We start from the raw sequence: 22,686 nt of genomic DNA, 5'->3' as shown, positions 1-22,686 counted from the left end.
CCAGTGTTCAGTAATAGGTTGAAACGCCTACGTCACACACGCTTTGTGATCTCACAGACATTTCAAAGTGGCCATGCTCGAAACTGGAGTTTTGAGTTTTCCCCCAAGCTTCCTCCACTTGTGGCCTCCCCACCTCAAGGGACAGCAAATCCATTCTTCGGGGGATCTGGGCCAACTACGTGACTCAGAAGTTCACGCATCATATGAAGGAGGCTCCGGGTCAAAGAAGGCCCAGGAGAGCGCGGTCAGTGAGGCGCTACGCACCAAGCGGTCTTCCGGCATCCTACTCGGGAAGACTTTTAAGCTACTTTTTGTCTATCCCCCAGTAGAGTAGGAGGTGACCGGAAGGCGAAGTCACCAGGTGAGCCGCGAGCCGAGGGCCCGGTTCCGCCCTTTGCACTGGCCCTGACCCTGGGCGAACGACCCTGCATTCCGAGCCTCAATTTCCCAGGCACAGAAAGCACGCGTTCCCCCACCCCTTGTTCCTTCTGAGTTGCGCCCTCCGTAAGGGGGCGGGGCCGGGCGGCTCTCGGTTCCCAGCGCGCCGCCTGCGCGGAGGAAGATAGTGAGTATAGTGGCTATAAGAAGATAGTGGGTATAAGAAGATAGTGGGTATAGTGAGGAAACTACACTACCCAGAAGGCTGTGCATTGTGCGCCTGAGGGGGGTGCTAGCCAATTACGGCCTGGGACAGGGGCGTTTCCCGCGGCCCACGTACGTGGGCGGGACTTCCGGGTTTCCCAGGGAGGACGCCATTTGCCTCTCTGGTTCGGTCGCGGGCGGGCTTGGGTTGATGAGGGCCGGTTTAGCTCGGGTTCTCGAGCCTTTCGTCACGACCGAGCTGGGCAGGAGGATAGGAATCACCGTCGCGTCTTTGTTCGGGCCGCGACTCCGTATACCGGGCGTGTCCCCTGCTCGCTCGCCGGGCCGCAGCCTCTCGGGCCCGCTGCAGCCGCGCTCCCTCCCCGCCGTCGCCAAGGGCGGCGCCCTGGGTCTCGGTCGCCTTTTCTAGAAGGACTCGGCGGCGCGGAGTGCGACAGTCCGCCGAAGTCCCCGGGCGAGGCTGTGGGGGTCAGCAGGTCACCCGGTGTTCGCTCCCCCAGCGTCGCTCGACTCTCGGGGTCCCACGATGGCGGCGGCGTCCTCCGCTCAGACACAGGTAAGTGGACGGCGACTTCGGAATTCTTTTCTGCGAGGGCGGGGACGGTTCCTGAAGGGGCCGGGAGCCAAGCCGTCCACCGGGTTTATCTTCGCAGTTGTCGTGTTTCGGCACGCAGAGCTGGTTTACCGCAGAATTGATCCCCAGTCCTGAACGGTGTTGGGCTCTGACAGATGCTTCCTAGGTTGTGGAACGACTGAATGATGCTTCCTCCAGGGGCTCCTATCATACTTGGAGTAAATCCCAACTCCCACCATGTTCTGCAAGGATCTACGCTGGCCCACCTGTTCTTCCAACAGGTGCCCGTGGGTATTGGGGGAAGGGGAGACAGGGCTTTCCAGGCAGAGAGCAGTGTATGGACAAAGGCACGGTGTATTGGTGATTTAAGGAGGCCCAAAAGGGCCTGTGAGGTTGCGGTGGTTCTCCCCAGCTGTTGAGACACGTCTTGGGAAGGCGAGATTGTGTGGCCTTTGTAGGATGTTCCACCCGCCCTCAGCCAGGACAGAGGTTGTGGTCTGTCGAGGCTCTTATTCTCATGGCCAAAGCTTGTGTTGTCTTTGGTCATTTGTGCTTTCTGGTCCTGAAGTATCCTGGTCTCAGAGATAAGTGCTGTCAGAACTCAGGAAGGAAAAAAAGGCTAATGGTTCACTGGGGAATCTCCCTGGGAGTCTGGGAGACCAAGGGGACCAGGGGGTGTGGGGAGCTGGTCCAGGCCCTGCCATTACCCGGGTAGGTGCCACCCTTTCAGGTGCCTCTCCTGTGAGTTCAGTGGTGAGGGCTCTGCGTTTCTGTCCCTGTTCACAGAAGTATTTTCAGGGGTGACAGTAATGGATTGAACAGCGAGAGTTGGTGTAAATGCTTCACAACCTCATTACTATGTATTCACGTTGATAATGGAGGAGTGTTGGCTTACTCTGTTAGACCCTGTGCTAGAGTAACCTGTGTTAATATATTGCTCCTGGTTTGTGAGACTGGAGACACCGTGAAGGGGTGGAGGTCCAGTAGTCTCAGGACTTGGCATGGAGGTGATGAGATGTTGACCTCAGGGGCTGTGGGAGAATTAACGAAAACCTGAAAGCACTCCAGGTATTTGTCTAAATTTCACAACTGTTACTGGTGAAGTGGGAGCTGTTATTGTATTGATCCAGAAATCCAGACTCAGAGAAATGAAGTGATGTCTCCAAGGTAGCAGAGCTGACAAGTGTCGGGGTTTCCAGATTTTGGATGCCAGCTACAGGAGGTTGAGTTAAGGACTGAGGACTGTTAGTTGCTTTAACCGGAATGTGAAGCCCTCGGCGAGAGGCAGGCGTCTAGCAGGACCAGTGAGGCTGGGGTATTGCTTCATTTACAATCATTGATAATATTATCATTATTTTCTTATTCTTCTGTTGTCCCAGAGCACTTACAATCTGCGTGTCACAGTCTACATGTCATTTCCATTGTTTTCTGTCATTTTCCGATGCCTTCTGCATGGGAAGCTTCTCTGTCTTATACTATTGTGTTATGTCCAAAGCATTGACCACCTCCCCCTTGAGCCCAGCACAGAGTTCAGCTCTCAGGAGGTACTCAGTGATTAGGACCTTGATCTCTCTGCACCTTTACCAGTAATGTAGAGAGGAGCTCTGATCCTGTCCAACACCCCTAAGGCTAATGCTGCTGCCTCTATTTGACTTTCCAGGTGTCTGTGACCTTCGATGATGTGGCCGTGATTTTCACCCAGGAGGAATGGGGGCAGCTAGACCTGGCCCAGAGGACCCTGTACCAGGAGGTGATGCTAGAAAACTGTGGGCTCCTGGTGTCTCTGGGTAAGGCACCCCCACTCCACCACTGGGGGGACTTGCCACTTCCTTCATTCCAACCTCTGGCTCCGTCTCAGCTGGTCAAGAAGACCTCAGGAGCCCTCTCTCCCTCCTCCCACAGCTTCAGTCATTTTCTAGACTCACCTCTTCCTGCCTGGTCTCCCTGTGTCTCTTTGGGCAAGAAACAGTTCCCCTTTGGCTCCTAGAAAGTGATGTAAGGAACCGAAAGGCAGGATTTCCGGTTGGGCCCTTTGAGTGACTGACATGAGAACTGGGAACCACCATGATTATGCCCTGGCTTCTGAGTTTCTTGTCCTGGCTTCTCTCTCTGGGTCTGCTCATGTCGCTGTCATTTCAGAATGGCTTTTTCTCCTCAGCGAGTTTGTGACAGGACTGGCCACCTCAGTCCCGGCCCTCTGTGGCCCCCAGGTTCCTTGTCTCTACTTCCTTGCATGTTTATATTGTTTCTCTTTCCTTCTCTGCTGCTGGGCTCTCTGGGGTGTCCCTGAGGCAGGAATGGCCACCCGAGCCCATACTTCCCTGAACCTCTCTCCCCAGTGCCCAGCACAGACTGGCCTCTGTCTGAGGTTCTTATTTCACATTCCAGAGAGGGACCTGACTGAGCCTGGTTGGCTCAGGTGTCCCCTACAGCCCAGTTCACAGGGCCGTGAGTGCTGGGATGTTCTCCAGGAAGAGGGTGAGTCAGGCAGGCCCCAGGAGGCCTTTGCCTTCAGTGCCAGCAGGTATTGTTGGCACATAACCGAGTGTGATCTCGGTTATGGGTTATGGGGCTTCTTTATTCTCTTGTGCCTTCACGATCATATCTGGTTTCCTAAGTCCAGGAGCGAGATCCTCTGCTAGTACAAGAGAAAAATTAGAGAAGTGCTTCTCAATACTCGGTGGTTTCACCCCCCGGGAGACATTTGGTAATGTCTGCAGCCGCTTTTGATTGTCACTCCTGGGTGGGGGCAGTACGGGCATCTGGTTGGTAGAGTCCAGAGATGATGCTAAACATCCTACAGTGGACAAGACAGCTCGCTTCAACAAAGAATTTTCTAGCCCACAATGTCAGAGTGCCATTGTTGAGAAACACCAGCCTAGATGTTTTTCAGCTTGAGGATAATCACTATAGACCACTCAATTTGAGGAAAAGGAGGGCTGTATGTCCAGGGGTCAGAGTAAGACATACCTATTTTAGAGAGCTGGAGTTATGTTGTGTGTCAGTGAAAATAGAGAAAGCAGAATTAGAAAAGTTTGATAGGTTAAATTTTGTAAGGAAACTTCTTAAAATAAAAAGTTCAGCATCTGGTCCTGATGGCTCTTCACTCCTCTTCACTTGCTCTCCCCGAGCTCTCTCTTCTCCCGCCGTGCTTGTCTTCCTGCTGTTTCCCCAGCACGTTTGCACGTGCGCTTGCTGTTCTGTCTGCCTGGTGAGTTTCTTTGGCACTTCAGCCTTTCATACAGCCATCCCTGCTCAGCATAGTCACCACCTCACTCGGCTGTGTCCTGACCGCCAAATCTCATGGAGGGTCTCCCCATCCTGCTCACTTTCTTTCACATTCCTGTTTAAAACCTTCTCGTCCAGTGCTTCTCAGGAGTGATGTTGCTGCCCAGAAGAAATTCAGCAATGTCTGGAGATATTTTTGCTTGTTACACCTGTGATGTGGATGCTACTGACATCTGGTGTGAGACCTGGGATGCCACTAAACACCCTTATAATGCACAAGACAGCTTCCTTTCTGCCCTCCAGACAAAGAATTATCTCGACCTAAATAATCATGCCAGGTTGAGAAACCCTGTTTCAGAGAGTGCCGAGACTCTTCAACAGCTGGCACTGAGAGAGACACTGAGGAAGCCATTCCTTTATTTCTTCTCTTTCTGCTTCCTGTTGTTGTTGATGGAAAGTCTGGGTTCAGGACACCCCTTCTTCACTCCCCTACCCCCTCCAACTATTGCTACTTTCCCCTTTTCAAGAGAGAGAGTTGCCTCAGGCTCACAGCCCTGAGCAGGCAGCACGAGCCTGCTGGGCCTTAACAACCTCACTTTGATTGCAGGGCTGCATTTTCAGGGTGACCTGCCATCAATGCAGGGGACTCAGTTTCCCATTTAGCAGAGTGACACAAGATTCTCTTTTTTTGTTTGTGGGAGGAAGATCAGCCCTGAGCTAACATCCGTGCCAGTCCTCCTTTTTTTGCTGAGGAAGACTGGCCCTGGGCTAACATCTGTGCCCATCTTCCTCCACTTTATATGGGATGTGGCCACAGCATGGCCTGACAAGCGGTGCATTGGTGCGCGCCGGGGATCCGAACCCGGGCCACCAGCAGTGGAGCGCACGCACTTAACCACTATGCCCCGGGGCCGGCCCCCGCAAGATTCCTTTTTTGAAGAGATCTAAGAAAAATAAAAAGTGGGTCACTTTTAAGAAAAGTAGTTACTACTGCTGTTTGAGCACTGACCACATGTCAGGAGTGTTCAGACATTGTTCATGCTCCACTCATGTAATTCTCACAGCATTCTCACTATATCAGTTTGTACCTGTGGGATTTCACTTTATGGAGGTGACTTAGTAACCGACAATGTGGAGGGGTAATGCCAGGGAAAGAACAACTTACTACGGCTCTCTCGGGAGAAGGGACACACTGTGTCTCCCAGGGTCACATAGGGAAGCACCAGCGTTGGCCAGGAGGAAAACGAGGATTGAGGGGAAAGAAAGCATGACCCAGAACATTTATGGGGGTTTCTGTGGGAAAGGCACGGTAGGGCAGGGGACAGCTTAGAACTGACTCCTTTGAATATCTCTGGTAGTCTTTGGGGTACTAGGGGCCGTCCCTGGTTGTCTGGAACCTGGATTTGGGTTGATTTAGGGCCAGGAAATATTGGCTTGGTATGTGAGTTAGATGAGGTGGGTGGAGTGTGGCTTTGGATTGTTGGTTTGCATGTGAAAGGTGTGCTCCAAGAGAAATTGTTATTCTAGGGATTAGCTAGCCCTGGGAGGGGTAAGGCCCACTGCCTGTCAACACATTGTAAAATAACAAATTTTTTAAAGGAATGGTTAAATAATTGGTCCTTCGATGTTTTGATATCATGTTAAGGAAACTTCAGAGTGATGATAGTGGAGATTTTTAGAAAGTACTGCATAAGTTGCCCTAAAGAGTATAGAAAATATTTCATTATGAGAGTGGAAAGGAGGAACACAACAAGTAGAGACACAGAAAGTCCCTGCAGGCCAGGCCCATAACTAAGTTTTCTGTTTATATAGCGTTAGCCAAGAAAATCAATCTGAAATTGTTGAGGATGTCACACATCTGAGTGGCGTTGTAAAGTGCGCTAAAAGTATGAATTTTATATATACGTATATATATGTACACACACACGTGCACGTGTGGTATTTATGTGTAAAAGTAAAAAACTTCTTTTTCTCTACTCATGACATCGAATGTATGGGTTTTCCACACCAAGCAGTTCTGACACTACCTGGAGTTAGCACAGACCCCACAAGACAGCCCTTCCACCTCCCACCCACCCATTTCAGATGCCAGTCACAAGTCCAGGTTGTCACCTGTCCTGACTAACCAGCTATAAATCAGAGGTTCCCATGACCCCTTCCTCAGGTTCAGTAGTTTGCTAGAGCGACCCACTGAGCTCAGCAAAGTGCCTTACTTGTTATCTGTTTATATAAAGGATACAAATCAGAAACAGCTACATGGAAGAGATGCATAGGGCAGGGTCTGCAGGCCGGGGCGCTGAGCTTCCGTCCCTTCTCCAGGCTTGCCACCCTCCCGGCACCTTGATGTGGTCACCAACCTGGAAGATCTCTGAACCACTTGAGTTAGGGTTTTTAAGGAAGCTTCCTTAGGTGGGTGTGATTGATGAAATCACTGGCCATTGGTGATTGAACTCAACCTCCAGCTCCTCTCCTGTCCACAGAGGTCAGGGGGTGAGGCTGAAGTTCCAACTCTCCAGTCAGGTAGTTGGTTCCCCTGGTGACCAGCCCCTCCTCCTTAGGGGCCTTCCAAAAGTCAACTCATTAACATTAACTCAGATGTGGTGGAAAGAAACTTGTTAGAAATAACAAAAGATGCTCCTTTCACCTTTGTCTCTTCTGAGGACAAAAACCAAATATAACAAAAGATGCGGGCCGTGGTGTAGCAGTTAAGTGTGCCACGCTCCGCTGCTGGCAGCCCGGGTTTGGATGCCCGGGTTTGGAAGCCCGGGTGCGCACTGACGCACCACTTGTCAGGCCGTGCTGTAGTGGCCTCCCACGTAAAGTGGAGGAAGATGGGCACAGATGTTAGCCCAGGGCCAGTCTTCCTCAGCAAAAAGGGGAGGATTGGCATGGATGTTAGCTCAGGGCTGATCTTCCTCACACACACACACACAAAAAGATGCTTCTGTTGCTTAGGAATTTTGAAGGGTTTTAGGTGCTATGTGCCAGGAATGGGGACAAAGACCAAGTGTATATTTCTTGTTATATCACGGTGTGTAACCAAGGGAAGGAGGTCATGGTGAGAGCTGGGGTGATAGTAGGAGAAGGCTTGGGAAAGTGGGTGCCCCTCTCTCCAGGAATTTAAGGGATTGATTGATATGAGGCAGGTGCCTCCTCGGGAAAGCAGTAATCTCCATTAATTTTTAAAATGTCACAGCAGCAACCTCTGTCAGATTTTCCTTTGACAGAAGGCAAGAAATACACCAGGATCATGGGCTAAGAAAGTAGCAGCAAGCTCAGGAATGTAATAGAATTCCTAATATCAAAAGGAGAAAGCAGAAGGTCCCAGGTCTAATTGCTGTCCCAGGAGAGGTGGTCCTTCGACCGTGGTGTGAAGGTTTTAGTGTCCCCGGTGACGTCAGCTTCATCGTTGAGGTCTTGTTCTGGGACGATGTTGCCTGGATATGGGACTGGGGTACCTCTCCAAGTGGGTACCCACTCGAGTTGATGTGGGCCTCAGCCTTTGCCATGTTAGGTTGAGACAGTGGCTTACTTGTAGGGTTTGGGCCTCCGAGCTGTAAGCCAACGAAAGAACCCGGACCAGTAGTAATAAAACCAGCAGTTATCAGAATGGTGTGCGGCTGCACATCAAGGTTTGGTTTTTTTGTGGGGTTCTTTTCTTTGTTTTTTAAGTTCAGGCTCAGATAGGTTACATATCAGATGAGCAGCTGCCTGGCCTGTGGGACAATCCATGGTTAATAGGTCCTAGGAGAGTATGCTCCCTCAATCTGGCCTCCAGCATTCCTGGGATGGTGACAAACTTGAAATTGTGTAACTGTAGGGGGAGGCGTTTTGAAGGGCCTCATATAGAATGGGTTTTTGGATACGTGGAGGTGAGGCCCATTCGCCTTCAAGTATAGGGAAGGGCAGTGGGAACCTGAAGGCTCCCAGAAGGTTAGAGTGAGTGTGAGATTAAGTAGGCCAAGGGCCTCAGACCAGAAAGATTGAGGCTGGGGGCAAGATAGAGACCGTCTAGGGGTTTGTTTGTCAGGCTGGAATTTGGAAGCTGGAGGAGAGCATTATGTCTTTTCGATAAACCAGCTGTTTGGGGCCTGTGAGGGCCAGGAAAGCTCTGTTGAATGCTTCTTTCAGGAGCCCAGCATTGTGTAACTTGAGAAGTGAAATGTGTGTCTTTGTTATTATCAGTTAAGTCTGTAACTCCGAAGGGAATAAGGAGTGCCCTGACAAGGCCTTGTATGTGTAGAGACTTGTGATTTTGACTTATTTTGGGGTAACTGTGAGTCAAGAGATTCCCAGAGTTCTTTACCCTGAAGGGGACAGTTTTTAGGCAGTGACCCATGCGTTTATGATGAACGTGAAGATGGGGCCATTTGTTGGTCAGGGCACCTGGTGCTAAGATGACCCTCGGAAGTTTGGCCAAGTGTTGTTTCTTTCTTTTTTTTTTTTTTTAAATATAATTTTATTTATTTATTTATTTTCCCCCCAAAGCCCCAGTAGATAGTTGTATGTCATAGCTGCACATCCTTCTAGTTGCTGTACGTGGGACACGGCCTCAGCATGGCCGGAGAAGCGGTGCGTCGGTGGGCGCCCGGGATCCGAACCCGGGCCGCCAGTAGCGGAGCGCATGCACCCAACCGCTAAGCCACGGGGCTGGCCCTGAGTATTGTTTCTTAAGCCCCATTTTTTATTTAGGACATCATGCCTAAGGGATGGAAAGTAGTAACATTCCACTGAGCTCCATCACGTATGGTGGTTAGCAGTGTCTTTCTTATAGTCCACGAACTCCCATTATTATTCACTAAGTTAATCCCAAGGGCTCCCTGGGTAGCCAAGGGGTCTGGGGGAGAGGTGACCTCCAGCACCCTGGCATCTGGCAGAGGACTGAGTAGAGGGGAGGCCATCCCTCCTGCAGATGGAATACACGCGAGGGCCCAGGTTGGGTTCTGTCCTGTGTTGGGGCTCTGGTAGCTGTGTGAGCCTGTGATGTGCTGTTTCCATGACCCACCTGGGTGTGGGGGTCACAGCGCAGGGTCTGTGAGAGCCTCTATTTCCAGGAGAGCCTAGTGTGTAGTTAGTCCTTGTCGTTTTAGTAGTGTATAGTACGAGGCTGAGGGGGACAGTTTCTTCTGTCAGAAGCCCTGGGGCAATTTAGGGCCATCATAGGGACTCGGAGACTGCAGGAAGAGAGGTGGTCAGTGCCTTTTCAGTGAAGGAGTCTCCGAGGGCACTAATGGGAGTGAATGTTCAACGTATTTTGAATAGATCTTAGAGCCTTTGTTGGAGGGATCCCCATTGAAGGTGGGCTGATTTGTAAGTATCAGTATCAGTGAGATTAAGTGAAATTTATAAATGAGGAATATGTTGCCACCAGGCCCAAAATAATACTAAATAGCATTATTGTCTAAAACTAGTCCCCAAAAGGACTAAAAGATGTTGGACTTACATATCCATAATGAGTATGTCAAATGAGTCTCCTTGGACAAGGCTCTCTCGTCAGTGTCAAGTCACCTCTGTGCTCCTGGAGAAAGGTGGGCGCAGTTGAGATCTTGTGTGCAGAGACTGTGTGTGATGGCAGAGCTACTGAGCTAGCCCACAGGTAGCCTGGAAAAGGGGTCCTGTTTCCCTTCCCACGGGAAGGAGACTGGCTGAGAGGCTGTTGAAATAGGCCCCGGACAGAACATATTACCCAAGTCTATAAGCACAAAATAATTACTGGTTGTCGACTGGATAACATTAGTAATTTTAATGATATTGGATATTGGGTATGTGGACTGTATTAGTCAGCTCAGGCTGCGTTTACTGTGTGGCTTAAACAACAGAAGTTTATTGTCACACGGTTCTGGAGGCTGAAAGTCCCAGATCCAGGTGCCAGCAGATCAGTTTCCGATGAAGATCTCTTCCTGGCCACCTTCTTTCTGTGTCCTCACCTGGCCTTTTCTCTGGCTGAGCGAGGCTTTCTGTTCTATAAAGACACCAGAGCTGCCACATTAGGGCCCCACCCCCTGACCTCATTTAACCTTAATTACCTCCTTAAAGGCCCTATCCCCAAATATCACATTGGGGGTTAGGGCTTAACATAGGAAATTTAGGAGTCACAGTTCAGTCCATAACAGGGAGCATAATGGACGAGACCACAGTGGTAAGGTTGTGGTAACCTACCAGGAGGTGCCCTTTATCTTTCCGAGGTTTAAGAACAGGCACAATAGGGCTGTAAATGGAGAAGCAGCAGTGATAGTCACCCCTTTATTAATTACGTTTTATACAGTAAATTTTACTTTCCAAAGGCCCTTTTTCAACTTATGTTGAGCCTGTTAGCTATTTTAACTGGGGTCTATAGGGTCCCATTTTATCCAGCCAATTTGTAAGTGCCAAAAATTTATTTAATAGTGTATTGTGTCAGAGCATCTATGCCCAGTAGGGGGCAGTGGGTACTATGACTATGGGAAATTTAGGCAAGGCTACAGTTAGAATGAGGCATACCTATTTTTCCTATTTTATATTTAGTAACTTTTATTTATTTATTTATTTATCGTGAGGAAGATCAGCCCTGAGCTAACATCATGCCAATCCTCCTCTTTTTGCAGAGGAAGACTGGCCCTGGGCTAACATCTGTGCCCATCTTCCTCCACTTTATATGGGACGCCGCCACAACATGGCTTGACAAGCGGTGCATTGGTGCGTGCCCAGGATCCGAACCTGGGCCGCTGGCAGCGGAGCGTGCACACTTAACCGCTACACCACGGGGCCGGCCCCCTGTATTTAGTAACTTTAAAAAAAAAATTATTTTATTGAGGTCATATTGGCTTATAACATTGTGTAAATTTCAGGTGTACGTTATTGTATTTCAGTTTCTGTATAGGCTGCATCATGTTCACCATCAATGGTCTAGTTTTTATTTGTCACCATACATATGTGCCCCTGTATATTTAGTTACTTTTTAAGATTGGGGAGTACAATGTTTAAATTTAGTGGAATTCCCACGTATAGCTGTATTTTGAGCCCCAGTATTAAGTTCATGAAGTTTGTCAGTTGGTGCATTTTAGCAAATTCTGAAGTTAATTTAGAACCTATATTGTAGAGGCACAAAACCAATCAGTTCCTTGTTTTGTGTTTGTAATACCAAATTTCTTAGTATATAAATTTTATTGTATTTATGCTATATACTCAATTATTATCTAATTTGTTATGTAAATTATGTGAATTTTTGGTATATAAATTTTGGATTTCTGGCTGGGTCCAATTATAGACAGTATTTTAATTTAGTTACATGTTGTATATTATTTGGATTCCTTGTATTTTTCCCCCTGTATCTAGGAGTTTGTTTTTTGTTACTGTTTTTAAATCAATAGTCTAGAACGAGTATTCTGTTTGCTAGACCTGGCATTTGCTGGGTACATAAGCTTTAAAGACCCCTCCCTTTTTTTTTTTTTCCTATTGGGCTTTGGCCTCCTGAAGCCTTGGTTTTTAGTTTGTCTCTTGCTGATGAGAGGAAGGTGGGAGGGGCCTGGTCGGGCAGCAGCCTCCCTGGGATTAGTACCCCCCGTTTTTCTTTTTTTTGTTCCCTTTCCAAACAAAATCTTTTTTTTCTTCCTCTTCTGTTCGGTCACCTCTTTTTCTCTAACCATTTTTCTTTCTTTTATTTAGGTTATTTACCTGATAAGCTCCTGGCAGTCCCAAGTGGCCTGTGCTGAGTGGCGGCCTCCCTTTCTGGGGTGTCCCAAACAACCGCACAGGGGCCGGGGCTTACATCTGGGAGAGCAGTGGTTGTGTGACTGACTGTGTGAAGGTTTGGTTTGAAGGAGGAGACTCTTAGAATGCTGATAGGCAGCAGCACTCAGAAGCACCCAGACACATTGGCCAGAGGATGTACAATCTCAAATGAATTGAGAAACCACCTCAGTTTCTCAATGGGAAGCAGGAACAAGATACTCCATTGTAGTTGAACCACCAGTCTCCAAGGGTGGGATCCCTTGTACCCTGCTGGGTCGGGGGACAGACTGCCTCAGCAGTAAGGCAGCAACAATAACAAGACTGGCCCTTGAAGTAGTTTAAGCCTCGTCTGTGCCATGGCATCTGTGAGGAGGGCGCCCCACGCCACATCGCCGGTGCATCCCTGTATTGCACCAGGGACCTGTGCCTAGACCCTTCACCAGGGAGGCCCTCTTGAAAGGACAGGCCGATGCCATCAGTCTTCTATAGATGGGAGGGAGAGTAACTCATTGAGCAGCCACCACTGACTTCAGGGTTGTTGGCACACTTCCATTCCCAGCACACTCTCTGGGGGGACCTTAGCTTGTACAACAGCCAGTTATCCTAGATGCCCTGAGGTCACTAGCCCAGAAACTTGGTCTCTTGACCACAGAAAATCAGACTGATGGGATCATCTCTTCCAGATAAGGTACCAAGTGGGGAATGACAGCCCTTGAAGACTTAGATGATCACACTTTTAGACTACAAAAGGGACCCGAGGAGCACTCCTTCAATACTTTACTTAGGATCGGAAAAAAGACTTAGATCAATGAAGACACATATTTTGTCTTATATTATTCCATTGATTTATTCAATTTTAAATGACGTGCATTTAAATAGCTTGGCATGTTCCTTGGGATATGGTTACACCATATAAATATTAGTTTTTGACTTACTATTAGCATTAAAAATTCCACAGCAATGTGGCAGATTGATTAAATACCTGGATTCAGGAGCCACAGTTTAGTGAAGTCTTCTTAGGCAGTGACATTTGAGCTGAGACCCAAAGAGTTCAAGTTAGCTAGACGGAGCAAGGTGGGGAGAGAACAGTGTTCCAGGTAGAATGGCCAACATGTGCAAAGGCCCTGAGGTCACAGGGGGAATGACACCTGACAGAGCTGAGGGAAGGTCTCATTCACCTTTCTCCTGCCCCATCACTGAGTCCTGTGCTGGGCATGTAGCAGACATGAGTGTGTGTTTACTAAGTGACAACTAATGAATCCTGGGCTGCGGTTCAGGATCTGACAGAGGAGCCTTCTGTGGGACCTGGTGTCTCTCTCAATGACTTCTCTATAGACACCTTGTGTCTTTTTTCCCCCTACATCCATGTTTGGCTGCGTGTGACGGAGCAGCTCAGTCTTCATCCTGAAGGAAATTTGTTGTCTCACCTAAGAAGTTTAGACGTGGAGCTGGCTTCCGGGTTGGTGGGTACCAACCCAGTTCCCTGTTTCTTTGCTTCCTCTCCTTGGTCTAGGTCCTTAGGCAGATTCCTGCACAAAAGCCCCAGGATGCTACAAGACAATGGGAGCGGCAGATCCCTCATTCAGCCATTCTGGAATAAAGCTTTCTCCTCACAGAGTGGCTGGTGTGGGTCACCTGCCTGCCTCAAACTATTGGTGATTGAGGAATGCCACTGGCAAGTTGGTGGAGACAAGGCTATTTCAACCCTTCCTTGATGCCAGAATCGTCTGGGGAGGTTCTTAAATCTGCTAACATCCAGGCCTCACCTGCAGAGATTGCTTTCAGTTGAATGTGAGCCAGACATCCCAGGAGGTTTTCATGCACAGGTGGTTGAGACCCACTTAACTTGAATTAGTAAGAAAATATCTTCCAGGGCCGGCCCCGTGGCTTAGCGGTTAAGTGCACGCGCTCCGCTGCTGGCGGCCCGGGTTCGGATCCCGGGCGCGCACTGACGCACTGCTTCTCCGGCCATGCTGAGGCCACGTCCCACATACAGCAACTAGAAGGATGTGCAACTACGACATACAACTATCTACTGGGGCTTTGGGGAAAAAGAAAGAAAGAAATAAAATCTTAAAAAAAAAAAAAAAAAAGAAAATATCTTCTGGAAGGGGGATCATATTCCTTGGCTTCCGTGACTACAACTCAATACACTGGGAATCTGTGATGAAAGTCAGAGGGCGTAGGTGCTGTCTACACAGCCAGCGTTACTGTCTAAAGTCTTTGGATCCCAGTGATGGTGTTTGTGCCCTTAGTTTCTGGGTCACAGGTCAGTATTTTGTTTGTGTGGATGGGAGCAGCTCTATTCCGAGGTCTGGTCCACATCCTGAAGTCCCAGACTAGGTTGAGAAGTTTTATTTCATTTCAAAAAAGCCCTGTGTGTCCTCTTTGCTTCTCCATGAACAGGGTGTCCTGTTCCCAGACCTGAGCTGATCTACCAGCTGGAGCACGGGCAAGAGCTGTGGACGGTGAAGAAAGACCTCTCCCAAAGCACCTGTGCAGGTAGGAGCCCGGGTGTGGGCAGCTGGGAGAGCCTGCAGGCTGGAGACCTGGGGAGACCACTGGCCGTGGTTCCCTGGGGAAGCTTCTTGTCGTGGCCTCTGGTGGTTTGGACGCCATGGAGCCCTTTGGCCCATGGGCCTTCTGTCCTCCCAGAGAGCAGAGGTGTGAGCTAAGATCTGTGTTGGGCCCCAACTGCTTGGGCTGAAAGCCTGGCTTGCCGATCACCTGCTCTGTGGCTCTAGCAAAGTTGCAGGATCTCATCGTGTGTTTGTGTATAAGTTCGGCTAAGTTAAAGCTAGCTACCGTATCAGACATACTCCAGGATCTCGGTGCTCAGCGTGTGGAAGCTGGTTTCCTCACTCACACCAAGGTGCATGTGGGTCAGCAGGCAGGGACCCAGGTCCGTTGTGTGTTAACATGTGGCTGTAAGGTTGTCCTGACACCCTCCAGCTGGCAGAGGAGACTGGAGAGGGGCAGGGGAGATGTCACACCCACTCCCACAGACACCAGGTCCCCTCACATCCCACTGACAGGAACTAGGCATCTGGCCTCACTTGGGTGCCTGGGGCTGGGAAAGGAGGCCGAGCTGTGTGTCCAAGGAGAGGAGCAAAGAGTTGGGTGAGTGTGGTCTGCTACTCTCACTCTGTTCCGGAAAATGCTAGTAATAGTAGCTTCTATGTCACTGGGTGGTTGGGGATGTAATCACGTAGTGCATTAATGCAGAAAACTGCCTAGCACAGCCTCTGAGCCATCATGACAGTAAGCTGTTGGTGTCATTCCTGTCACATTGGTCAGAATAAAGAAGGTGTCTCACATGTCCCTCTGCACTCTGAGGAAAGGGCCTTTCTTCCTCTCCTGGTCCCTCTCTCCAGCTACACTCTGCCTACCCCCTTCCCACCTTCTCCATCCACCCCTCCTCTGAGCGTCAGTCAGAATCTCAGAAGCACTCCCTTGTTCCCTGTCTTTCTGTCCCTCCTCATTGGTAAGACCTCAAGGTGACATTTGACCACCTCTGCCCCACACCTGGACTGCTGAGGGCATTGGGGCTGCTGTGTGTGGTGATTGGTGCCACCACAGAGTCATGTTCTCTCCCCTCTATTGGTGCCTTGGGTTGCTTTGTCCATTCTCTCCACAGCCCCTCAGAATCTGTTCTAGGCCTTCTGCCCTCTCCTCAATCCCACATCTCTACTTGAAAATCTCAAAGGCACCCAAAGTCAACCTGCCTGGCAAGGACCCCCTATGTTGTTCACTCCTCCCACCTCCCAAGTCTGAGTGATTGGTTAGACGCAGGTTGGAAGACTAGATACAGCCTCAGAGAATTCCTCATACCTCCACCTCCACCACTCCCCATATCCTACCATCCAGACAGTTACCACTTCCCACAGATGTCTCAGCATTTGGCCAAGGATCTGTCAGCAAGTTTTCATGTTGAAGGTAAAGTCTGTCTCCTTCTACTGCGTGATTTAGACTGTCATGTCTGTGGTGTCTCCTTTGACCCAGCAGGACAGGTTTTGGTGCTGGCCATGGCCAAGGCTTGAGCTAGAGTCTAGACCACACCTTTTCAGGGAAATTCTTTCTTCAGTTGTATTCTGCTTGTTTTGTAACTTGATCCTTTCTCTACTCAACATAAAAATATTCTGAAAGTCCTTACAGTTGAAGAAAATAAATAAAAAATGCACCTGTCTCACATTGTATTCATCCGCTCTCTGGGGCATTTAGTTCCTTACATCTTTTCAATCACAAACACTGCTGCCAAGAACATTCATGTCTGTTGGTCATCTTGCACATGACTAGGGGTGTCTGATGTTCCTCCCAGTGAAATGGATTATAGGCTATGCAAATTTTCAAGTTTACACAATAACTGCGATTGTTGTCTAAAGAGGCTGCACCAACTTACTCTTCCACCTGGACAGAAAGGAGGTTCCATGGATCAGATCCTGTCCACTAGTTGATATTCTGAGGCTCCTTAATTTTTGCTTATCAAATGGACACACAGTTGTATCTGATTTGGTCTTGATTTGCATTTCTCTCATTGTTAAGCTCCAGCACCTTACCGTATGATTTTAGGTCAGTCTGTATTTTCTTCTTTGAAATGTCATTTTATGATGAATGCTTATTTTTCTGTTGACTTGTTTGCCTTTTGATTTGTAGGGTTTCTTTGTACATTCCTGATACTTTTGTCAGTGATAGATGTTGCAAATATAATTTTCTACTATTTAATTATCTTTTTACTCTTTAAAGTAAATTTTGTTGAGTAGAGAGGTTCTTATTTTAGTGTAGTGTAATTTATGACATTTCTAAATTACTAATGATTTTGTGTCTTGCATAAAAATCTTGCTTTACCCCCAATATCAAAAAGATATTCTTGTTTATTTTATTCTAAAAGTTTTAAAACTTGCCATTTGACATTTGACTCTTCAGTTGGAGGTGGAGGTCAAGTAGAGTGTGAGATGGGAATGCAGTGTATTCATTCCCAGCGTGTCACCAATTTTTCTAGCTCCATTCACTGCACATGCTCTCCTTTTACCACTGAGCCACTCTGCCTCCTCCGCCATCTACCAAGACTCCATATGTGTGTGAGCGTATCTCCTGAGCTCTCTCGGTTCTGTTTCCATTGCCTGTTTGTCTTCTCTGTGCTGGTACTACAGTGTCTTAAATCTGTAAGCCCATGATACTATTATCTGGTTAGTTAGGTACCCTTCTCTGTATTCTTGCCTCTTTGGCCTTTAATACAAACCTTACAGTCAGACTACCAAGTTCCACTATAACCCAACTGGCACTTTACAGGGAATTGTATTGAATTTATATATTCATTTGGGTGGACTTACTGGTTTTATATTATTTAATTATTCACTGCTATACCTCTTTAATGTCTTCAAGTAAAGTGCTATCATTGTTTCCATCTAGATTGTGTGTATTTTGCTAGCCTTTTCACCAAACTGTTCCTCAAGCATACCAGACTCAATATGTCCAGCCCAGTCCTGCTCACCTCCTGCCTTATGAGCCCTGTCCTGGGAGTCCTCACTGTCACCCAAGTCAGAACCCTGGGGATCACCTTCCCCTCTGTTCCCACCTGCCCCTGGATTCTCATCAGCACTGTGCTCGCATGTTCTGCAGTGCCGTGTACATTCTGTCTTCTGAGGCTACAGTGCCCCTCCCACCTTCTCTTTGTGGCAACTCTTATGGTGCCAGTAGGACTCACATCATGGGCTCCTCCTATTGGAAAACTCCCCTGATCTCTTCCCGCACAGAATTAGCCAAACTCAGAGTTAAGGACACAGAACTCTAAGGCTGCCAAGTCTGCCCAGGTCTTCTGACACCAGCCAGAAGTTCAGGGATTTCCCAAAACCACTATCAGGTTCGATGATTTGCTAGACAGACTCACAAAACTCCCTAAAACCTTCTATACTCACTGTCATATTTATTATAGATAAAGGATACAAATCAGAAGAGATGCAGAATGTGGGGCTGGAAGTGTTCCAAACATGAAGCTCCCGCGTCCTCAGCAGCTCATTACGTCCTGGTGTTGATGTATGGCAGGATGTGCGTGGAGTTTTGCCAAGGCAGGAAACTCTCCAGAGCCTGCGTATCCAGAGTTTTATTGAGCCTTCATTACCTGAGTACGATTGATTGAGTCTTTACCAGTGGGACTCAGTCTCCAGTCCTCCTTCCCTTTCCAGAGGTCCAGCTGATACCTCATGACTCAAAGCCCCACCTTTCTCATTGCGTGGTCAGTCTTTCTGATGCAGCCAGACCTTACCCTGAGTCATCTCCTTAGCATAAACTACCTAGGGGCCTACCATGAATAACAGGCATTCCTGTCACTCTGGAGATACCCAGAATTTAGAGGTTACTTATTTGGAGTTGGTACAAAGACCAAACTTCTCCTTGGGGGAAGTTAATTTCGCATTACACACTTCATGGCTTCTCTCAGGGCTGTGTTAGATGCCCTTTCCCAGTGTTCTTTTTTTTTTTTTTTTTTTTGTGAGGAAGATCAGCCCTAAGCTAACATCCATGCTAATCCTCTTCTTTTTGCTGAGGAAGACCAGCCCTGAGCTAACATCTATTGCCAATCCTCCTCCTTTTTTTTCCGCTTTTTCTCCCCAAAGCCCCAGTAGATAGTTGTATGTCATAGTTGCACATCCTCCTAGTTGCTGTATGTGGGACGTGGCCTCAGCATGGCCGGAGAACTGGTGTGTCGGTGCGCGCTTGGGATCCGAACCCGGGCTGCCAGTAGCAGAGCGCAAGCACTTAACTTCTAAGCCATGGGGCCGGCCCCTCCCAGTGTTCTTGTAGCAGCGTGGGATGTCTTCGCTCAGAGGACACTCAAAACACAGCATCATTATTACTCTGTCCAGCCACGTCCAATCTGGAATTGTGGTGGTACCTTCACTTCAGATCCTCCATCTCCTCTTCCAGCCTCTCCCCCCGCGTCTCCCTTTCAAGGTCTCAACAGTCCAAAGACCAGGAAAGAAAGAAATTGCTATCCTGGGATTTAGAGGTAGCAAAACATAGCAGACACAGAGGCAATATTTTCATCTTCATTTTTTTCACTGAAATGCTGATTTTGTTTCTTCTATGTTGGCATTACTAACAGGCCCTGTTGTATACTGGCTTTCTTTCAGGTGACGAAGGAAAACCCAAGACCACAGAACCTACCACTTGTGAGCCAGCCCAGTCTGAGGGAGTCTCTCTCCAGGAACAGCTAACACAAGGAGCCCCAGGGGACTCCCAGGTGTGCCGAACCAAGGATCAGGAGGGGCCATTGGAAATGCAAGAAGGAGACTTGAGACCAGGGATAGACCCCTGGAGGGAGAAGCTCCCTGGGAAAATGAGCGCTGAACGTGATGGTTTAGGGACAGCTGATGGTGTATGTTCATGGATTGTACAGGAGTCTGTCCCTCTGGGAGCTGCTGTTCTTGACCATGACTCATGTGGATCAGGTGAAGATCCCATCATTCGGGAAGAGGAAAATATCTTTAAATGCAATGAATGTGGGAAAGTTTTTAACAAGAAACACCTCCTTGCTGGACATGAGAAGATTCACTCTGGAGTGAAGCCGTATGAATGCACCGAGTGTGGGAAAACATTTATTAAGAGCACACACCTCCTTCAGCACCACATGATCCACACTGGGGAGAGGCCCTATGAGTGCATGGAGTGTGGGAAGGCCTTCAACCGAAAGTCATATCTTACACAACACCAGCGGATTCACAGTGGAGAGAAGCCTTATAAGTGCAATGAATGTGGAAAGGCCTTCACCCATCGCTCCAATTTTGTCTTGCATAAGAGGAGACACACTGGAGAAAAATCTTTTGTGTGCAAAGAATGTGGGCAAGTCTTTCGACATAGGCCAGGATTCCTTCGACATCACATCATCCATGGTGGCGAGAATCCCTATGAATGCTTCGAGTGTGGCAAGGTCTTCAAACACAAGTCATACCTCATGTGGCACCAGCAGACTCACACTGGGGAGAAGCCCTATGAGTGCAGTGAATGTGGGAAAGCCTTCTGTGAGAGCGCAGCCCTCATTCACCACTACGTCATCCACACTGGAGAGAAGCCCTTTGAGTGCCTTGAGTGTGGGAAGGCCTTCAACCACAGGTCATACCTCAAGAGGCACCAGCGAATTCACACTGGGGAGAAGCCTTTTGTGTGCACTGAATGTGGAAGGGCCTTTACCCACTGTTCCACTTTTATCTTGCATAAAAGGGCCCACACTGGAGAGAAACCTTTTGAGTGCAAAGAATGTGGGAAAGCCTTTAGTACTAGGAAAGACCTCATTCGGCACTTCAGCATCCACACCGGAGAGAAGCCCTTTGAGTGCATGGAGTGTGGAAAGGCGTTTAACCGTCGGTCAGGCCTCACGAGGCACCAGCGGATTCATAGTGGAGAGAAGCCTTATGAATGCATGGAGTGCGGGAAATCCTTTTGCTGGAGCACAAACCTGATTCGACACGCCATTATCCACACTGGAGAGAAGCCCTATAAGTGCAGTGAATGTGGAAAGGCCTTCAGTCGCAGCTCATCTCTCACTCAGCATCAAAGGATTCATTCTGGGAGAAACCCTGTCAGGGTAACAGAAGTGGGAAGACCGTTCACAAGTGTACCAACCTCAGTCACCCTCCGAGAACTCCTTTTGGGGAAAGACTTTTTGAATGTAAACACCGAGGAAAGTCTTTTGCCAGAGAAAACATCTACCACAGCATCTGATCATACATACCAAAACCAAAGAGAAACCCCACAAGTATCTTCACTGTGAGAAAATCTTTTGTTGCAGATCATTACTTGTCATGTAAAGACGTGTTTTAGAAATTGACCCAGCCTCTAGAGCCTTATCCTGTATCTCAGAATTCATCCATGAGGGAGAGACCAGTGCTTATTGTACACCAAGGATAACCTTCAGCTACATCTTTCTCCTTAGTTTACACTGCAGTGTTATCTCAGGAAGTCTTTTTACAAGGAGGAGTGGACTTAGAAAAGAAAATGAAATGCAAACACACTTTGTTTGAGACTTCTCTATCAAGTCTACAGCACTTTGTCATGGATTCCTTAGTTCACTTGGGGCAAGGGGAATGTTTCAGAAGCAAATGGCCTTGACCCTTTATGTGTCTTGTATGTACATTCATTGCTGTCCAGTGTCAGGAGAGTTAGAGAGTTAAGGGAAGATATTTTAAGGAGATAAGGATACACGAATGAGTGGCACATTTTATTGCACCAATTAAGACTATTTAAGGCTTTGATTTTTAAAAGACAAACCATTCTTTGTGTGGTTTTAGACACTTAACACTCCAACTTTTTGTTCGCAGTCTATTGTTTAATTTCTGCAGCTACATGGTAAATCTGAAAATTGAGTAAAATGATTCCTCTTTATTTTTATTTAAAATTGATTTAGCTTTCCTAGTTCCTTTGACTTTCCATATAAATCTTAGGATAAGTTTGTCTATTTTTACAGAAAATCTTGGTCTCATTTTTATAGAAATTGATTTAAATCTGTAGATCAATTTGTTGAGAATCATCATGAACATAGTACATGATATACTGCATTTATTTAAGTAATTCTTGATTTATCACCATTTTATAATTTTCAACAGAGAGGTTCTGTACGCTTTTGTTAGGGTTTGTATCTAGGTTTTTGGAGGGTTTTTTTTTTTTTTTTTTGAGTTATAATAAATGGCATTGATTTTTTTTTTTTTTAAGATTTTATTTATTTTATTTTTTCCCCCCAAAGCCCCAGTGGATAGTTGTATGTCGTAGCTGCACATCCTTCTAGTTGCTGTATGCGGGACTCGGCCTCAGGATGAACGGAGAAGTGGTGCCTCGATGCGCACCCGGGATCCGAACCCGGGCCACCAGCATCGCAGCGTGCGCACTTAACCACCAAGCCACAGGGCCGGCCCAATGGCATTGATTTTTAAATTTTAATTTTCCACAGGATCTTTGATAGTATACAGAAATATAATTGCTTTTTGGATGTTGTTTTGGTATCCTGCAACCTTGCTGAACTCACTCATTAGCCATTTCTTTGGATAGAATCCGTGGGTTTTTTTAATAGAAATGTCACCTGCAAAAGGAGACTCTTATATTTCTTCCTTCCCGGTCTATATATTTACTATTTCCTTTTCTTGTCTTACTGCACTAGCTAGGACTTCCACTATGATGTTGATTAGGAGTAGTAAGAAGTAAGGAGTAGTCACATCTTTGACTGATGCCTGATATTAGGGGGGAAATGTTCCATTTTTCATCATTAAGTATGATGATAGTTGTAAGTTTTTTCCATAGAGTTTTCTTACGAAGTTTAGAAAGTTTCTCTCTTTTCCTAATTTGCTGAGATTTTTTGTTATTATGAATAAGTATTGGGTTTTGTCAAGTGCTTTACATTAACTGATACAATTATCTGATTTTTCTTCCACAGCCTGTTGATATGTATTTCATTGATTGAGTTTTGAATATTGAACCAGCCTCGCATTCTTGGAACAAACCCCACTTGGTTGTGGAGTATAATTTTTATGTACCATATTAAAAGCATTCCATTTGATTATTTTTTGTCGAGGATGTTTTCTTCTAAT

At 47.4% G+C, this 22,686-nt stretch overlaps 1 protein-coding gene across 6 annotated transcripts; it reads left to right on the top strand.

Annotated features, from left to right (window-relative positions):
* The first annotated feature begins 755 nt into the window (after nucleotides 1–755).
* Nucleotides 756–22,658, top strand: LOC101398897 (uncharacterized). 6 transcript variants are annotated; one of them, XM_087421034.1, is made up of 5 exons: nucleotides 756–1,159; nucleotides 1,257–1,458; nucleotides 2,838–2,964; nucleotides 14,522–14,617; nucleotides 19,243–22,658. In XM_087421034.1, the coding sequence occupies exons 2-5, from the start codon at nucleotides 1,360–1,362 to the stop codon at nucleotides 20,877–20,879; spliced, it is 1,959 nt and encodes a 652-aa protein (XP_087277160.1). In that variant the 5' UTR covers nucleotides 756–1,159; nucleotides 1,257–1,359; the 3' UTR covers nucleotides 20,880–22,658. The 6 variants fall into 6 exon arrangements, with proteins under 6 accessions (XP_087277160.1, XP_087277162.1, XP_004439163.2 ...); XM_087421036.1 differs by lacking the exon at nucleotides 1,257–1,458 and having other exon boundaries at nucleotides 2,838–2,927; XM_004439106.3 differs by lacking the exon at nucleotides 1,257–1,458.
* The last annotated feature ends 28 nt before the right edge of the window (nucleotides 22,659–22,686 follow it).

The sequence above is a fragment of the Ceratotherium simum genome, chromosome 33, assembly GCF_057802395.1.
Source record: "Ceratotherium simum simum isolate JZ-2026a chromosome 33, ASM5780239v1, whole genome shotgun sequence".
NCBI classification, from domain to species: Eukaryota; Metazoa; Chordata; class Mammalia; order Perissodactyla; family Rhinocerotidae; genus Ceratotherium; species Ceratotherium simum.
This window is presented reverse-complemented; position numbering and strand designations above follow the sequence as displayed.

Bases quoted from the DNA above. Each gene is read 5' to 3' on its own strand.
- LOC101398897 (XM_087421033.1), top strand. From the start codon at position 14,123: ATGTGCAACTACGACATACAACTATCTACTGGGGCTTTGGGGAAAAAG. The intron at 14,385-14,521 runs GTCAGTATTTTG...CTCCATGAACAG, and splicing joins CCTTAGTTTCTGGGTCACAG to GGTGTCCTGTTCCCAGACCT. The intron at 14,618-19,242 runs GTAGGAGCCCGG...GCTTTCTTTCAG, and splicing joins CTCCCAAAGCACCTGTGCAG to GTGACGAAGGAAAACCCAAG.